Source organism: Actinia tenebrosa, unplaced genomic scaffold (genome assembly GCF_029948245.1).
Source record: "Actinia tenebrosa isolate PJP-AT-01 unplaced genomic scaffold, QUT_ActTen_1.0 PGA_scaffold4__44_contigs__length_22323623, whole genome shotgun sequence".
Lineage (NCBI taxonomy): Eukaryota > Metazoa > Cnidaria > Anthozoa > Actiniaria > Actiniidae > Actinia > Actinia tenebrosa.
This window is the reverse complement of record NW_028292581.1, coordinates 6,619,183-6,637,436: the sequence shown is the minus strand read 5'-3', so window position 1 is coordinate 6,637,436 and position 18,254 is coordinate 6,619,183. Positions and strand designations below refer to the sequence as shown.

At 42.1% G+C, this 18,254-nt stretch overlaps 1 protein-coding gene across 1 annotated transcript in view; it reads right to left on the bottom strand.

Annotated features, from left to right (window-relative positions):
• The window catches only part of LOC116288074 (dynein axonemal heavy chain 7), a 54,286-nt gene that overhangs the window by 33,010 nt on the left and 3,022 nt on the right, over nucleotides 1-18,254 (bottom strand). Inside the window, exons 5-35 of the mRNA XM_031694792.2 lie at nucleotides 18,130-18,234; nucleotides 17,860-17,938; nucleotides 17,664-17,736; nucleotides 17,415-17,540; nucleotides 16,843-16,962; nucleotides 16,203-16,386; nucleotides 15,413-15,508; nucleotides 15,199-15,282; nucleotides 14,861-14,926; nucleotides 14,122-14,208; nucleotides 10,265-10,324; nucleotides 10,045-10,098; nucleotides 9,705-9,832; nucleotides 9,517-9,595; nucleotides 8,465-8,548; nucleotides 8,249-8,389; nucleotides 7,715-7,861; nucleotides 7,451-7,587; nucleotides 7,007-7,142; nucleotides 6,217-6,480; nucleotides 5,658-5,806; nucleotides 4,988-5,119; nucleotides 4,532-4,586; nucleotides 4,096-4,182; nucleotides 3,749-3,855; nucleotides 3,064-3,262; nucleotides 2,365-2,505; nucleotides 1,830-1,986; nucleotides 1,098-1,153; nucleotides 909-1,018; nucleotides 472-640 (exon numbers count right to left, since the gene is read on the bottom strand). Of these exons, the coding sequence (XP_031550652.2) occupies nucleotides 472-640; nucleotides 909-1,018; nucleotides 1,098-1,153; nucleotides 1,830-1,986; nucleotides 2,365-2,505; nucleotides 3,064-3,262; nucleotides 3,749-3,855; nucleotides 4,096-4,182; nucleotides 4,532-4,586; nucleotides 4,988-5,119; nucleotides 5,658-5,806; nucleotides 6,217-6,480; nucleotides 7,007-7,142; nucleotides 7,451-7,587; nucleotides 7,715-7,861; nucleotides 8,249-8,389; nucleotides 8,465-8,548; nucleotides 9,517-9,595; nucleotides 9,705-9,832; nucleotides 10,045-10,098; nucleotides 10,265-10,324; nucleotides 14,122-14,208; nucleotides 14,861-14,926; nucleotides 15,199-15,282; nucleotides 15,413-15,508; nucleotides 16,203-16,386; nucleotides 16,843-16,962; nucleotides 17,415-17,540; nucleotides 17,664-17,736; nucleotides 17,860-17,938; nucleotides 18,130-18,234 (3,612 nt within the window). The remainder of the gene's footprint in view (nucleotides 1-471; nucleotides 641-908; nucleotides 1,019-1,097; nucleotides 1,154-1,829; nucleotides 1,987-2,364; nucleotides 2,506-3,063; nucleotides 3,263-3,748; nucleotides 3,856-4,095; nucleotides 4,183-4,531; nucleotides 4,587-4,987; nucleotides 5,120-5,657; nucleotides 5,807-6,216; nucleotides 6,481-7,006; nucleotides 7,143-7,450; nucleotides 7,588-7,714; nucleotides 7,862-8,248; nucleotides 8,390-8,464; nucleotides 8,549-9,516; nucleotides 9,596-9,704; nucleotides 9,833-10,044; nucleotides 10,099-10,264; nucleotides 10,325-14,121; nucleotides 14,209-14,860; nucleotides 14,927-15,198; nucleotides 15,283-15,412; nucleotides 15,509-16,202; nucleotides 16,387-16,842; nucleotides 16,963-17,414; nucleotides 17,541-17,663; nucleotides 17,737-17,859; nucleotides 17,939-18,129; nucleotides 18,235-18,254) is intronic.

Genomic DNA, 18,254 nt, shown 5'->3' with positions numbered 1-18,254 from the left:
GAGGGTCTGTCCATGTGGTCTAATTAAGAGCGCTGGTTTCTAGTCTCAACCTTTTTGGTAAGGGTGTAGTGATCTATCCTGTCAGACCACCACCAGGGGAGGGGGACAGGGGGCACGTGCCCTCCAAATGTTTGCTCTTGGTACCAAAATGTTAATTAATTTATGTGGGATTCCTGTGGACTTAGAGGTAAAATGGTACATTGCCCCCACCCCAATAATCGAGATCTCGCTATGTCCCTGTAGACCCCAAATCATTCCAATAAATTGCGTTTTTTTTTTTTTTTTTGTTTTTGTTTATTTACAATAATATTTTAGCAGGATGCTTCTTTCCTATGTTGATTTTTAAGAAGGTCCTGTAGTATCATTGCTTTCTAACAAAGGCACTAGGACTTTATACTGAGAGCTGTGGTCTGATCCACATGTCTGGTGTCCCACTCATTTCGCGTGGGCCCCAGTATTACTAACAATTACCTTGAAGAACTTTCCAAGAGCGATGTAATCAAGGCCATCGGAGCAGTTGAACACCACACATTGCTTAGCAACAGCTTTAGCCAAGTCCTTGGTTGTCTCTGTCTTACCGGTCCCTGCAGGACCCTCAGGGGCACCCCCAAGATGAAGCTGAAGTGCACCGAATAAAGTCCTAGAGATAGAAATAAATAACACTGAGCATCAGGGTGGAGGGAGGGGGGTGGGGATCAACAACGTTCGGTAGATGTATAGAACGACGCTTGTCATTGGACAAATTTCTTCGTGGGAATGGGGAGACGGTATCCAACTTTGCAAATCCCCAAGCTCATTTTGACAATCTTCCAAGTTTTAACCTTGCAAGTCCACATCAGCATTCGGATTCCAGAACCTCGACTTGGGTCACCAAATAAAGGTTGTATATAAACCTTGAATACGCTTACCTGTAACATCTGTCTGTCAGGGGGGTGATGACCAACCTTCCAGAGTTACCGAGGTACTCATACCCGTAAGCCAACTGAGCACTGATCATCCTTGTAATAAGGTGTTCTTCCTGAAAAATGGCAGTGAACAACTTTGCATTAGCACTGACTTGACATGTATGTAGATAGAAAAACCATACAATATATTACCTCCCAGTAATAGCGCAGTTGTGCGAGCCATTCGAAGTCATCTTCAGACGTGATTCCTGTAAGAAAAACAGACAAAAATAAAACATAAAAAAGTCATTACCTCCACATGATTAGGGACGTAAGCTTGAAACTGATAATTTTTATAAAATAAATATTTAAAATATTCTAAATATTTATTTTTTTTATGGAAAAGATGCTGTACGCTACGCTATCTTATGAAGATATATAAAGATGATTCATAATGATAATACTAACGACGACAATTTTGATATTAATCTTGGTGACAATCATGAAGATTAAACAAAGAAGATGTTGCTAATCCAAAATAACGCATGTAATAATTGATAAATGTTAGGGCAGTTTTCGCATGACTGTGAAAAACTCAGTGCCGTAAGCGTGCCGTGCCGTGACCTTGGCCGTGATGTTTCTAGAATTTTATGATTGATCTGACAGTGCCGTTACCTTGGCGTTGCCATGGCCTTGGCGTTGCCGTGACCTTGGCGTGACCGTGTCCACGCCGTGTTTATGCCATGTTCCGAGTATTTGATTGGGTGGAGAGTAATGTAAATGGTCTGGCATATGCCTTGTTGTGTCACGACCGTGCTCGTGCCGTGAGCTTTTCACAGTCATACGAAAAATGCTCTACAACACTGTTTTCACTATGGCGTTCTCTAAATACAAAAACAACTCGTCTCACCGCCGGTGAATTTCCTACTAATGACGCTTTCTTACCCATGTCACAAAGCTTTGACAACACATCTCTTGCATGGACGTCCAGTACGACTAACGCACCAAGAGTTGCACGATTTTGCTTGGACAATTTACCTCGCACCAGTTCTACAATATGATCGATTTGGTTGTTGTTTTGCTCAAGGTATGCCTCGATTTTCTGTGCAAAGGACAAAATTAGTCAGTTTTTTCAGTAACAAGATTTAGCAATATAACGCTGAGGTGCGTTTACTGAATACTAGACCACAAATTCTTTTCAGTCCACAAATTCTTTTCAACAAAAAATTCAATTTGCATCCGAACTCGCCAAACAGCTAATGTTGTAAAACTTGGTAGAAGAACGTACTCTACCACACTTGCAATAATGGCTAACTTTCTGTGTTCCAGTTTTCCGAATACTCGGCGTTACGACTGGTTAAAGGGATGATGCCATTCTTGTACTGCAATCCGATGCTATTCGAAGTTGTCCAAGGCCCTCTACTGTGCTAGACTTGTATGATGGGGAATATTTTGCAGTAAAATGTTCAATGGCTCATACCTGCTGTCCACCTCTGATAGACTGGTGAACTTCTTCAGTCCAGTATAACTGGGTAACGCATAGGACCGTCTGGCCAGGCCATGCGCGCACCCATTTGACTCGTTCTTCCTTGGGATAAGCCTCTTTGGCTTGGATGATGACCTGAACGCCAGACAGAATATAAAATGTTAATTATCGTTTAGAGGAAAACTAATCAAAGCGCGAAGGTTCATTGCTCAAGTTAAGGGGGTCGAGAACAATAGATTCGATGATGATGATGTTGGTCATGATGATTGTTATGATGATGATTGTTATGATGATGATGACGATGATGATAACGATGATGATGACGATGATTTTTATGATGATGATGATGACGATAATGTTGATGGTGATGATAATGATAATTGTCATGATGATAATGATTGTTATGATGATGATGATGGTTATAATGATGATGACGATGATGATAACGATGATGATGACGATGATTGTTATGATGATGATGATGACGATAATGTTGATGGTGATGATAATGATAATTGTCATGATGATAATGATGGTTATGATGACGATGATGATGACGATGACGATTAACTAAAGGTTTTAGTTTCAATTGTCAATCCAATGACTTTGACAATGTATGAGGTGTGTCACGCTTAGGGTTTTCGTCTTAGAAATACATGGTCAATACTGTAAACAGGCTCAAACAAGCCTTACCTTTCTAATACTGGCAATCATATCTTCTTGTAGTTCCAGGAGCCATTTTTCTACCTGGCCACGTGCCTTGGATGTCGAGATGACATCCTTGAGTTCCACGAATTCTCCTTCAGAACTCTGGAGGTGGGTGATGTCGAGAACATCGGTGAACGTCAATCTAGCAATTCCTTCAAAGCACTTTTTGAGATGCGGTTGAACTCTGGAAAAATATTCAGAATTATGAATTCGTGAGGATATTTTGTATGTATTTTAAGAACGTGTAATAATACTGGGTGGATGGTCTGAGATCTCTCGTGATGTAATTGGTCGTCTGTTTTATACTGTTACTATACAGTGTCACTACTTCACGTGGTCATAGTAAAAATCCTGTTAAGACATGAACCTCACTTCTTATAGAGGTTTTGCACTATCACGTGCCCACGCCCATAATACAGCTTGGGCTACCTGTGGTTGGATGGCAGAACAATAAAATCCATTTGCTCTTAAGGGATTAAATTATTTCTATGTAAAGCGATTGTATTGCTGCTGCCATCTAACATGGCTGGCGTCACGTGATGGTCCAAAACCTCCATTGATGGTAATGCACGGAACGCCTAATACCTGAAGCCCTAATCTCAACTGCATTCTATCGACTGTCTTCTACAGCAGGGCACTAATAAAGTAAGTCATAAGGACAACAGCTCACCTGGTTGGATCCTTTGTCTCTGACAAGATTTCAAGCAACTCGTCGTTCGACAAGAAGAAGAATCTTGGGAAATAAAGTCGTTTCTTCTCGAGGTATTCGTTCAGACCCTTGAGTAAATAACAAAGATATTAGGTCTACTCTAATGATTCGTATAGCGCGGTTTTCGTATGAGTGAGGAACGCAGAGTAAAAATAGCTCACAGTACGTACATGATGAGGTATGCTATAACAATGAAATTGCACAGCGTAGTCATGGATATGTTACGGTTACAGTATGGTTAAAACATTTCATTCACAATAAAAACTGACAATTTTAAATATCAGTTATTCAAAGAAACTAATAGTTACCTTCAAGATTAGTTCTAATAACTCGTTGGACTTTTTGAGGCGTTCAAGTAGCTTCTCAATTCCAATAACAGAAAGTACGTGTTTGTCCTTCGGAAAACAAGGGAGAAAATTTAAGGTAAGGAAAGGAAAGGAAAGGAAGGAAAAGGAAGTAACTGAAACGAAGGGATAGGAAATGAAAGGAAAGGTTAGGAAACTGAAAGGTAAGGAAACTGAAAGGTAAGGAAACTGAAAGGTAAGGAAACTGAAAGGTAAGGTGAGGAATGCAGAGCAAAGCAAACGAAAGGGGACCGACTTATCCGACTTTGTAGCAAAAGCTACACTACACTAGATACACAATGTAATTGAAGGACCTGACGGAGCAACCGTGCAGTTTATGATATTGAGGAGCGATTGGTCGTTTTAGACCAGAGATTTCTGTATATTTTATTTTACTCACCAGTACAGCAACTTTCATGATTTCTCTCCAATACTTGTCCACGGTACTGAAGCGCCTGGAAACGAAGGATTAAAATTTTACCATCAACAACAGCGTTAAGTTTGAAGTTACATTGTAGTTTGTAGCAATGATGCGAATGTTTTTCGTGCAATACGTTTTTACTATTATTAGCTTTCACTCTACAACTGACTTGGGCTTTTGATAAGCAATATAGTGCTTCCCCCTGTACCATAAAGGTGTGACAATACCGACAACAACATAAGACAAATTGATGCACAACACTACTGTTGATCGTATTTCCAACGTATGCGCCACAAAATTTCTAAGGTTTTGCCAAACAAACCTATTTATTTTTTCCCGTATACTCAAGAACTTGGGCACAGCTTTTCTCTTTCCGGACCTCCTGGCAGGTTAATCAAATATGTATATTCTATAGATAAACAAGTTTTAGCATACCTTCCTTCTTCTGGCATTTGCGCCATGATATCAGGACTGCTAAAGATCGGCTCCAAGTACAACCACGTGGCCTGTACTTTTAACCATTCGTCGATGATTTCTTGGGTCAACAATAACTTGCCTTCCCACTCTCTACACAATAGAATGAAAATGAAGTGAGCAAATAATAAAAGTAAAAAGGAAGGAAGGAAATAAGAGATAGAGGAACAGAGCGTGGGGAAATGGTGGATGGATGAGATGGGATGAATGGAAGGATTGATGGATGGATTGATGGATGGATGGATGGATGGATGGATGGATGGATGGATGGATGGATGGATGGATGGATGGATGGATGGATGGATGGATGGATGGATGGATGGATGGATGGATGGGATGGATGGATGGATGGATGGGATAGGTAGGGATGGGATGGGATGGGATTGGCGGACGGACAGAAATAAGGAAGGAAGCCAAGGAAGGAAAGAAGGAAGAGGACAGAACGGAGCAAAATGGGTGGATGGATGGAGTGAAGAAAGGAAGGGAGAGAGATGGATGGATGGATGGATCAATAAATAAATGTATGGACAACATTTAAGCCAAATCGGTAAATATAATGATGTAATGATAAGCAGCCCCTTTCAATAACATGCACCGTAGTTACTGTCAGCATCATTTCTAGTAGCCATACCTGATTTCATTCTCAAATGGTTTAATGAATGGTGAACCTCGCATGGTCTGTGTCTTGACGATCTGATCATCAAGTAGTGTCTGTATGTCATCAATAGATGACAGAATACAGGTGCCTGTTTCACGATAAGGTATCATTACAAACTCCACCTAGAAAACAAAACCACCAAAACATCAACGTTAAAAGGATGTTTTTGTTGGCCTATAACAGTAGCAGCTAACCTTTTTCTATTTTATAAACTCGTGTAATTTCTTTTAAAAACATATAAAGAATGGGCACCCAGTTGTCATTGTTGTCATGTTTGGGTGTTCATGTAGTTTTCACGACTATTCAAATGCGTAGATTTGAACCTCGCTTAAACCTTCAAATGTGCAACAGAGCCGATTTCCTCTGGTTGAAAGCCACGATAATTTCCCTTACAACCAGTCTAGCCAGTGGATGAGATGTTTTCGTTAAATGATTGGCGATTTAAAGTGATTACTCCTGAGTATATTTTCTTACGACAGAACTGGTCTGGTTTTTTTTTTGTGGTCAAAAAAGTACATTGACTCCTACTCACTGCATCCCATTCTCCAACCATCTTTTCCATGGCTTTCTCAAGAGAGAACTCCTTGCTAGCAGCCTCGCTAATGGTCTCAAAGTTCTTCAAATACGGCTCTAAGTTCATTTCAGTCATCTTGGCGAGGTTCATGTCCTCATCTGGCTTGAGCGGGAAGCCAAGGATCTCTGACATCTGTTCCCAGTGACGATCACGCAATCCAGGGTTGAACACGACTTGTACTAATGGCATGTATTCTTTGAATTCTTCCACTTTGGTTTTCATCTGATAGAAAAGAATATTTGTGATTATTCATAAAACTAAAATCATGAATTGTATAGGTCCCAAAACCAAGCTGTGAAGAACACCACAGTTTGGTTCCATCTTGAAGATAATTTTCATACGTGCGAGTTGCAAGTAAATCATAAACATGTTGTTGTTGTTGTTAATGCGTTCACAAAACTCCATATTTAACTAAATGCATTTTATAAAGGACCAATAAACGAGCGATGAGGTACACCCAATTACATTTCATGAAAATAATATTGTATGTGATAAGTGCTTATTCCATCAAGTATTACTCAATGCATGTTAAGCATAGGTCTCACTAACAAGCGTGATGAACAGTCAAGAATAAACGAATTACACATGAAGGGCAAATATCCTGTATCTGATAACAGGGACACTGTTTATCACAATTCCTCGTTTCTTTACGTTAAAAAAAAACATACGGTTGAATTTATCACATAGAGGACCTATAACCAAACTGTGTGGAACTCCACAGTATAGTATAAAGACTGGGTTTCCTTACCCTTACGGCAATCTTCTGTGAGGATGGCACATCATTCAACTGCTTCTCCAGTTTGTACAAACTCCTCCAGTAGTTTCCTACTTCAACTTCTACTTTGTCTGGGTCGATGCTTCCCCAAGGTCCTTCCATCCATTCTCTGATGACGTGAAATATGCAATGTTAGAATTCTTCTCCCTCCGAGGCGAACAGGTCAAATGAGCATTCATAGACCATTCATAGACCCATAGAAAGAGAACATCATGGTACATTGTGGTCTAGCTTTGGTACAAACGTCTTTTGTTCACCATGCATGTCTTGCATGGTGTTGTTTGTACCCAAGCTAGAACGCACCTTGGTGGTCCATCTCAGAAAAGAACTTCAAAGTTCATAGCGAATAAAATAGTATGGAACCGTAAATTCTCATCACATATCTGAAGGACATGTAAACATTTGACCCATACTTACTTATATTTGGTTTGGAATTCTACTGTAGTTTCGTAGAGTTTTAAGTAAGGATTAAGAGTGTTCATAAGCTGTTGGCGTTGTGGATATGACGTCACGTCCCAGCCGAACGCTTCTTCCTCAACATTGAATGTGGTAATCTAAACAAAAAAATATTTTGCTAAGGTTCGAAACAATAAAGAAACTAAAATGCACAAGAGACGTACTGCCTCAGAAATTTTGTTTCGTTAAATCATCAGTCAATGACGGGTCCCTAGAATCTATTACCTTGTCTGCAGCGCTTTCTAAGCGTTGATTCAAGGCCTGTGCCTTTTTCAGGTATTTTGGTACTTCAGACATGTCACCAAATGTCTGGAACTCCTCGAGTTGTTTGGAGTAACTGTCCAGCTCCTCCACGAAGCGTTCACGACGCATCTATGGAAAAGGACGATGGTAGTTAAGATCAAATCCATAACTATTATTATTGTTAATAGCATGTAATCGATGAAGAAAAAGACAGAACGCGCGGGGATTGCATGGCAGAACGCGAGAATATTGTCAACACTTCTCCAACACTATTTTGCCAACTTCCAAGTTATCTATAACTGCACACAACACAGCGGGCAAATATAAAATTTTATTTACATCTTACTATACAAATTTAAAAAACTTTCATTCTTACCTCAAAATGGCGCAATGAAAAGCGCACGCGCGCTATGTTCTCTCATGAAACCTACGCCCTCGTTTATCTATCTCATGTAAGGTGTCAAATAAAGCTTTCACAAAGCACATGCCCCCCCCCCCCCCCCAAAAAGCAATTACCTTGAGACTGTTTTCATACTGAAGGCGATTAGCATTTACGATCTTCTTGTGTTCCTCGAATACTTCAGGCATTCTGAAATGCCACTGGAAGACACTGTTATTCAAACGCATGTCAGCAGGCGAGAACGACGCGTAATCAACCTGTAAAACAACACTAGGATAAATATTCGGATCATACAATTTTTACATGTCTTTTACTATGGAATCGAGTCTTACCAAAAATCCCAGCCTGTTTTTAGTTTCTATGAGTCTTTTTTCCAGGTCAAAGATGGTTTCATTTTCCACTTGTTCTATATAGTTCTGCAGAATCAATGCAACAGTATTAGATCAGTATAGACCCTAGGTGTGTTAACGCAAACATTTGACCATATAATGTCAAAACATAGTTAATGCAACGGTATATGATCAGTATGGACCCTAGGTGTGGCACTGCAGATATATGACCATATAATGTCAAAACATAGTTAATGCAACAGTATATGATCAGTATGGACCTTAGTTGTGATAACCCAAACATTTGAACATATAATGTCAAAACATAGTTAATGCAACAGTATATGATCTGTATAGACCCTAGGTGTGATAACACAAGCATTTGACCATATTATGTCAAAACATAGTTAATGCAACAGTATATGATCAGTATAGACCCTAGGTGTGATAACACAAGCATTTGACCATATTATGTCAAAACATAGTTAATGCAACAGTATATGATCAGTATAGACCCTAGGTGTGATAACACAAGCATTTGAACATATAATGTCAAAACATAGTTAATGCAACAGTATATGATCAGTATAGACCCTAGGTGTGATAACACAAGCATTTGACCATATAATGTCAAAACCTTATAATGAGCTAGCAGGCATTTTTCATATTACGCTCCATTTTCAAGCGCGTACGTAAACGTGCAATTTGCTGTCGCTACAAAGTATGAAGTTTGGGAACGTCAAGTAAAGCCAGGGAATTCTTTGAGCACGTGCTCTTGACATCATTGTGTTTTATTGTGAAAAACGACTTTGCCGCGACGACAATCCCAAGGGTGAAGACAGCTATTGTGCGTAACATTTCACACACCCACGAGAATAAATCATCTCTCCGCCTCTGCAACTGTTTGGCGCAATTAAATGAAGCAATGCTTTCAAAGAAATTCTACTTTCCGTGATCCGTGAGAAAGTGTTTCCCTGTACACGTGGATGTTCTGAATCCATTTAAATTTTCGTTGCAGAGAATTACTTATTTGAGACAAAAAATAATATACTCACTTTCAGTTCCATGAGGTGTTCTGTGTTGGCAGGAGAAGTGAGCGCCTTTTCTGCTATTTTTTCGTACTCCTCGCAAAGCCTATTGTAATAGCAACCAAACATAATCAGTATATCAATATGTATCAGTACATCCCGTAATAGTCAAAGAAAGTTGCAGACGTTTTTCTATGAACAATGGAGTTCCGTACTTCTTATTCAAAACTTGATGCTCCTTGGCCATTCTCTGTAGCAGTTTGGTGCGCAAACCCTCAGCTCGTTTGGCCAGGGCTCTGACCAACTCGTCACAGTGAAGTTCAAACATCCCAACTCGAACCACCTGAAACCAGACAAATACAGATTAAATGATGCATTCTGCATTCAATTCCACCCAGTGACCGTGCCGTGCCGTTAAATTTCAAACATGTACGAATCTTTTAAGCATATATCACTTAGTAACCTTTAGCCAAGGTTACTAAGTAACAATTAAGTATTATTAAGACGCTGCCAGAGAAGTCTATCAAGACGCGCATTCTATATCATATAGTTTACCTTTCGAGAATTGTACTGGATGTCATCGACCAGCTTTGCAAACCTTTCCACTTCCTACAGAGATTTGAAAACAAAATGAAAATAGGACGCTATAGAACCTGAGTTTCAGACCCAGGGGGAGACCCACCACTTGGACCTGAAAATCAGGTTAGACTCTGCATTATGTTTATATGCTTTGTATTAATGACTAAAATCTATACGCAATATCGCTAACAAATACCTTCGCAAACCGATTGAATTTGTGACCTTCGAGAAGGAACTGTTCCACATCAGCGTTGGCCTGAAAAATTGGGCGTTAAGATTAAAAGAGAAAAGAATAATAAGCAATGAATCGCCACCAGGCTAAGACTTAATACCCCGATGACATGGTCGAAAATGAGCTAATGAAGTACGATACGGATTTTTTGGGCCTCCTATCAAAATGACTATGTTGGCTCATCGAAATGTTTTCAAAATTATTATACCTAAACTCTTGTAATGTTGCGTGATATCATGGGACTGGGCTGCTAATCCCATTTCGTCCATCACTTCCTTCATTCCCCTATATGCCTATCACCTCTCCAATCCCTTCCCACCCGTCACCAACCCCTCTTTCCCCTCTCCCTCACTAGACTTCCAACCAACTCCGCCCCGCTCTTGTTCGCACCATCGTTCCCTCCCTCATCTTTTCCCAACCCGCTCTCTTCCATGGACCACTGCTTCCCACACCCCCCCCTACCTTACAACCATATCTTCCGCCCTCCACTCTGCTTCTCTCCCATCTGCCTTTCACCGCAACCCCACCATCCACCCCTCGTTCTCTTTATCTTTTAATGCTCTCTCCAGAATCCTGCTCACTCTCTAGTTTCTTTCCCACTCTCCCCTCCCCCACCCCTCTGGCCCCCCTACCATCAATCCCATCCTATTCCCTCCCTCTTCATCCCCAACTCCAACACTAACTCCCTTCTCCTCTCCCCTGTTGTCCCGCATCTCGCTCCTCTACCTCCCTCACTCTAATTATACCCATATCCACTCACACACCTCCCCCATGCTCCCTTCTATCTCCGTGTCACCATCTTCCACCCAGCCTTGACCTGTTTCAGATCAGTACCTAACCTCTTCTTGCCCATCCACCACATTTCTTCCCCCCGTTGTCATTCCCCATTACACTACACTTCAACCTTCACACTTCCCCTAACCCCACCTCGCTTCCTCTTCCCCGAATGTACCACCCGATACCCCCCGCCCCACCCTTCCTTGTCATTCCCGCTCATATACCTTAAGTCCCCCCAGGTCCGGTCCGGCTTCACGGCTCCTCACCCCATCACGCCCACAGCATCCTCCCACACCAACACCTTACCCCCCCACTCGTTTAGTCTTTCACCCCGCCCCCTTGACATCGCGCTCAAATCCGTACTCTCCTTCTGTTCATTTCCTCACCTTCACCCCCTCCAAATTCACACGCACAATCCGCCCTTCGATCCGAGTCCTCACGACATCCCTTCCCATTCCCCTAACCTTCCTTTTTCATTCAACTACCAGGACCATCTCCACCTCTCATCCCCTCCCACCTAGTTTGTAAATCCTACAACCGACTCCTTACTTCTACTCCTCCACCACCTCTACCACCATACCTTCGACCAACCATCCCAAAATACTACGCCCAGTTTGCACAACTCCTACCCCTTCCGTTCCCACACCGCGCCTCTCACACTCCACCCCACCCCTCACTCACAGCACTTCCCTAAAGTTCCCTCCTTTCGTCGCGCTTCCCCTATCCCATTTTATTATTACTCCTCACCTTTGAATTACCATCATTTACCCCACGCGTTCCGCTACCTCCACCCGCCCCACCTGTCCAGCCCTCCATCCCCTCCTGCACCACTCATTCCTATTTTATACTCTCCCATTCATTGTTTTATCCCAAGTATACTATCTTACCTTCTTTGCTCACCTCCACTTAACCTCGCCAAATGATAGCACAATTTTACTCCTTTTCCTGCTCCTTAATCCCCTTATACACTGTTCCCCTCCTCTCCACCCCCTCCCTAGCCCGCACCTCACTTTCCACTCTCTCAACACCTCCGTGCCAATTGAGGCCCGCTCCGCCCTTCACCCTCCTCATCCTAATCTCTGGAAGGCCATACTCGTAATATTTCCCTATTGCCTCCGTTGTGCCTTTCTCCGTTTCTCATCCCACCCAAATTCTCCTCTCTGCACCCAACATGCACCCCAATCCCTCCACATCTCTCTCTGCGCACCTCCCACACCCTCTCTACCCTCCACCGACCCACCCGCTAACTCAATAGTATGTCAGTTTACTTTCTTCTTTCCCAGCTATTAACCCTGCCCTTTCATTCTCGAATCTATGCACCATATACGCCCCCACACAGGTCACCTGTCATCTTACTGCCCTAGGCTCCACCGTCATACTAATAATTCAATCACCGTCCATCCTACCTTCATACCGAGGTACCTCTCCGAGTCCGTACCTTCCCCAAAACTTGGCCTCCCCACCTTCCCCCACCCACTCTCCCCCACTCCAAGGCCCCCCGCATACTTTGTCCACCCCCCCCCTACCTCTTACCACGCAAACTTCTCTCCCTCCTCGCACCCCCTACCATTCCTTCCCCCCGCTCCACCTCACCGACCGTCACCCACCCTCACTATTAACCCCGCCACCGCCCCCCATCCCCCGCAACACCAACCACCACCCACATCTACGCCCCCACTACTCTCTTCCCTGTATCCTTTCAGAGACTTATACCACAGACCCCTACATCCCTCTTAATTCTTCATCCTAAATTCCCCCTCCCTCCACATTTCTCCTCCTCACCCCCTGTTTTCTATGCACTCATTTCGTCCCATCCTCCTGATCATACCCATACCACGCCCACGCTTTCCACCTCACTCTTCCGCCATCATGACTACAGCTTTCACTATCGACCACCATTTCACTAATCTTTGCAACCCCCTCATTATCTGCCAACTCCCAACCCCACGCTACCCCTAATTCCTCCACTCCACCCTCCTCACTATCCGCTCTCCTTACATCCATTTTTCACGACCCGCTTACCGTTATTCCACCAATCCCGTTTCCTCTACTACTATCCTCCTCCACACCTATACCCGCCGACCATAGCTGTTCTTACACCTGTCCTCCGTCCTCAAACATCTCCCATTGTCCCATACACTCCGGATCTCCTGCTGCCCCCTCCTTCCCCACCCGTCTCCTTCCCTCACCCCTCCCCCCCCTTCCCCTGACGCTGCCCCGCATATCAGATCCCCAAGCCTCTCCAACATTGGCCTTTCCTTTCTCCCTTTTTCCTACTGCATTCTCCGCAATTCGCCCCCACCCCCTTCGCTCACCCATTACCTCACACAGTACCACTACCGCCCACTTATGCCCTTCGCCTTCCTCCAACCCATTAACCCTTCTCCCGCCATCAGACACCCACGTCTCCGACCTCTACCCCCTCCTCTGCTTCTATGCCACCCCCAGATTCACTCATCCGCCCCTCTTTAGCGGTGCCCGGTCCTGGCGCCTTTGTGTGCTTCAGTCGAGTAGTTAGAGAGTGAGTCGAAGTCAGTTGTAATTTGTTGGAATTAAAAACCAAAACAAACAAGAAGAAAGCGTTAAGAAGAAAGCGTTGAGCTATTGTTTTAGTATCACACTCTTTTGCCACTATCACACGTTAAAGGCTGTTTTACCGATGATGAAGCGATATTAAGCGTAACAACATTTTTCATGAAACTGTTGATACACTCAAAGACCTGTGTTGATGGTGGCTATCGGGTGTGTAGGCCCAAATTCTTATTCTGATAACGATTCAATGAATCAGACGTTTGGAAGTGATGCTTAGCGAAAAACAGACGAGTTCAGTTACGTTAAAGGAATAGAATAGAATAACATATGAAAGTAGACAAGATTGGAAGAACGTCTGACTCAGAAAGATCTGAGCCCCAGACGGGAATCGAACCCATGACTCTCTGACTAGTCGGATGCTCTAACCACTGAGCTACTGGGGACTCTATGGTTGGCAAGGGTACAATGGGTGAAGCATATATGGACCACATCATGCAGCCACGTTCAGTTACCTTTTTAGAAATAAGGTCCTTGTATTTATCGTAGTACTTGAGATGTTCCTTTGGACCTGCCATCTCACGAACGATTACCTCACGTACCTACAAGACCAAATGCATCAGCCAATCAAATATCCTGATTCTGTTCCTCGCACACTTTATATCAGTCCGACATGCATATACACCTATTCCAAAAAACCTTGTCGCTCGGAGATCTTACATGGGCGATCTGAGACTAATCAGAATTTCTGAGCTTTTATGTTTTCTTGGGTTAAAACAAGAGAAAGCCCATTTCTATCATGCTTCATAAACAGTGCCAATCTAATAGGAAACTGCGTTGTTCGGCTGTGAATACATTTTGCAGCGTGTTACTCGGTCTTAGGTTTCAGATCACCGACCGAAAATGTTTTTCGAAATATGTGTATATTGTTATCGGGGAAGAAGGAGTATTTCCTAGTGGGTGCGTCAAAGCTGGATATGGTTTTCAGCATCAAGGCTGTAAATATAGCCTGATTAGCGACCATCTGTCCTTGGTCAGACCAGACAGAGAGCTGCTAAGCAGGCTACAATAAACAGCGAGTGCCATCTTTTCAACTCAAGTACTTTCTTGTACTCTATATCTTTAGTTGTGTGGCATTACTTCTATTGGCCTAAAATCTTAACAAGCTATTATTCTTCCTTGTTGAAGCGTCATATAAAAAACGAGTGCGCGCTGTTTTGAAGTAATCGGCTACCTAATGATGGTATGACTTACTTTTTCTTTTGCCTCGTTGACGATTTCCTCTGATATTACTGGTTTTAAGGTCTTCTTGATTCCAGACTGTGGAATAAATGTTGATTATAAAAGTCTTTAGCTAAATAAAATAAAATAAACCTATCCGAACCATGCAACTGCCGTGTGCTCATACGATTCACACCGTGCACCGTAAGGCCCTGTCCGCACTAAAACGATCAAAAGCAAAGATACAATCCAAAATGATGGACTGCTATTATCTGTGCATGCAAAAAAACAGACGCGCCGTGTGAATGACGTCAGTCACCATTTTCAACTGTCACCACTCCTGAAGAGATGTACTGTAGCACAAGACTCACCCATTCAGAGTAAAGCTTGGTTTCAACTCTTGGGACCACCATGACAGCTTTAATCATGACATCATAAACGTTGAGCAGAACAACCTGAAAATGGAACGATTAAATGATTATCTAGAACATAGTTAACTAAGGGGAATGCCCCTCCATTGACTATGTCTAGATTATGCAAATGGCACCCACCAGCTATTTCAAAGATCTTATATTAGCTGCTTACCTCAAAGTCTTGAAAATCCGGTTCAAATTTGACAGTGTCTCCTTCAAGAACGAGGCGCATTATGAACCCTGGGTGTTCCAAGACCCTCACAGATGACTAGAGAGAGGAAAATGAGAGAGGCTTTCAATGTAGACGGCGAAAATGAAACTTTTTGAAACACTCAAGTAAAAGGCAATATCTATCAATGGCTATGGGGATCTGCTAAGGAGAAAGTGTTTCAGTGTGTTGGTACAGATGACATCGCCCACGACAAACCAATGCTGAACCCTGCTAACAGGGCATTAGGTAGGGACTGCTACTGCAACAACAGCTTGTTGTGAAATTGGTTATTTGCTGCTGTCAATCAAAAATAATCAGTCAGTGCCTTGACATTATGGACTGGTGGCAGCAGCGAAAAACCAATTTCACAACAAGCTGCTTGAATGTATGAGTTCACAGTATATTGAGAATCGCAGTGACATTCCTTCTTTTTCCTTCAGAGCCAGTGAAGTCAGGTTTTAACCTGGTCAAGGATGGATGGGCAGTGGTGGAACCAGCTAACAATGTGAGGGAGGGGGGTAGGGTGCTTGACCGAGTTTTGCTTGTCTTGTAAGTAACAGCTAATTTTACTGTAAAACCATTACTTTGATCAAATAAAACTACATATGGCTGAAGGGGTGGGGGGTGGGTACAGCCCCCTTTTGCTCCTGCCTAGATCTACCCCTGATGGGGAATGAAGTATTAAAAGGAACACAGCAAGAGGTCAATGGAAAGAGGTAAGTTGATTAGGGGCAACTTGTACTGTACTTACAGCAGGAGGACAGAAGAGTTTAGTATAGTCTTCAATAGATTCCAACGCCAGGGTTTGCAGCTGATTGGTCATTAACACAGCAGCTGCATTGAAAAATGCTTCAAGTCTTTTAGCGTTCTGGTTGCTAGGCACCTGTTTACGCTTGTTGCCTTGGTAATAGATGTTTTGAACCTCTGGAAACCACCTGTGACAAGATGAATAGTCTGATAAGTTCCTATGGTTTTAGACATTGGCATGTATGACAGCACAGTTAATAGAGGGGTAGAAATACAAAGATATAGCTATCAAGCACCACATTTGTTTTGATTGTGTGTCATTTGTTCAACATCAAAATGTATAGGAATAGATCGTCCCTTTGAGTTTGCCAGGTTTTATAACCAGTTCCCTACTATAAACTATGGTGGTGGAACTCAATCCATTCTGTTTTACCACAATTAACTGTGTCTTAGAGCAGAAAAATGAATGAGTAACAGGGACTGCTGAGCCCCTTAGTTCCCCTAGCTCTGCAGTCCCTGAGTAATCGGCAAGGAAAACAGAGTCTCCTACACCCTGCACTTTGACTCTACATTGATAATGCTTTTGTTTGGTATTGCCTATTTTACACCAAGTACATGTTTATGAAGTCATGTTATGAACTTACTTCTTTAAGAGTGTGTCCTTAGCAATTTCAATGTGTCTCATAACAACATTCTGGAAGAGTGCTAACTCTAGAGCATCAGGCCTTAGTTGAATATCCTTGACATCAACCAGCCTCAGAAATCTATATGGACAAAGATATAAAACATTATTTATTTATTGCTATGATTGAAAACACTTAGTGGAAACATATAAAAGCCCTTTCAGTGTTATAGCACACTGTGCTAGTAGCAATGGAAAACCATTTCAATGTCATAGCATACCATAATTTTCACAACAGGCATACCACACTGGTAACAATGGAAAGCAATTTCAATTTCATAGCATACCATATGCATCACAATGGGAAGTCATTTCAATGTTATGGCATATCATACTGGTAACAATGGAAAGCCATTTTAATGTCATAAGCATACCATACATCTCACAATGGGAAGCCATTTCAAAGTTATGACATACCATACTGGTAACAATGGAAAGCCCTTTCATTGTTATTGCATACCAACAGTTGAATTAATGGGTGTAACTCAGTACCAAAAAATTCCCACTCAAACAAAGTAAAGGTCTGTGATTTACCTGTAGGTTTTGTGCCAAAGGTCAAGCACAGCTGCCATTGTAGGGTTAGTAACAAACAAATCTTGATCCATTGCTACTTTGGATGATACGTAAGACCTGTACCAAGGCTTAGGAACCTGCATCAATCTGAAAAACATTTAAACAAAAACTGAGTATAAAATCACTCAATACTTATTATAAGATTGATAATATTATTCAATGCATTTAATATAATATTTGACAAAAAAATTGAAGAAAACAAGGGCTTACTCTTTTCTGTGTTCCAAAACTTCTTCTTTTTTGTCATCATCTTTCTCCCTTGGGTCCTTGAGTACAAAGTCAACTAAAGATACATGTAAAAAAAAAACAAGTTAAACTTGATCCTGCTTGATCAGTTGTTGAGTCTTAGCCTTCAGTGTCATTATATGAATTCTTCAGGTTTTCTGATGGAAGCTTTTCACTTTACCTATGGCTTTCTTGACACTCAACAAGTAATCTTCCTTCATCTCATCAGAGAGATTCTCTATACATATTTCAAGGCCATCCTACAGAAATAATGCAAGTTAGCTAATTTCAGCAGCTATTTAATTTGCCTAGTTAATATAAACCTAATTAAAGTACCCAATCCTTTGTTGCTGCTCTACATGACAGCTAGGCATAATGGGAAGTAAGTAAGTAAAGTACCCAATATTTTTAACTAAGTCAGTTTAGTATTGAAGGAACAATATACTAGTACCTTTAGTACTGGAGGCACTAGATTTAGCACATGGTCTAACCAAGAATCCTCCATTGGGGCAACATGCTCTGTGTCAATACCATGATGGATGTAGTAATAGTAACGCTGAAGAAAGAAAAAGTCCA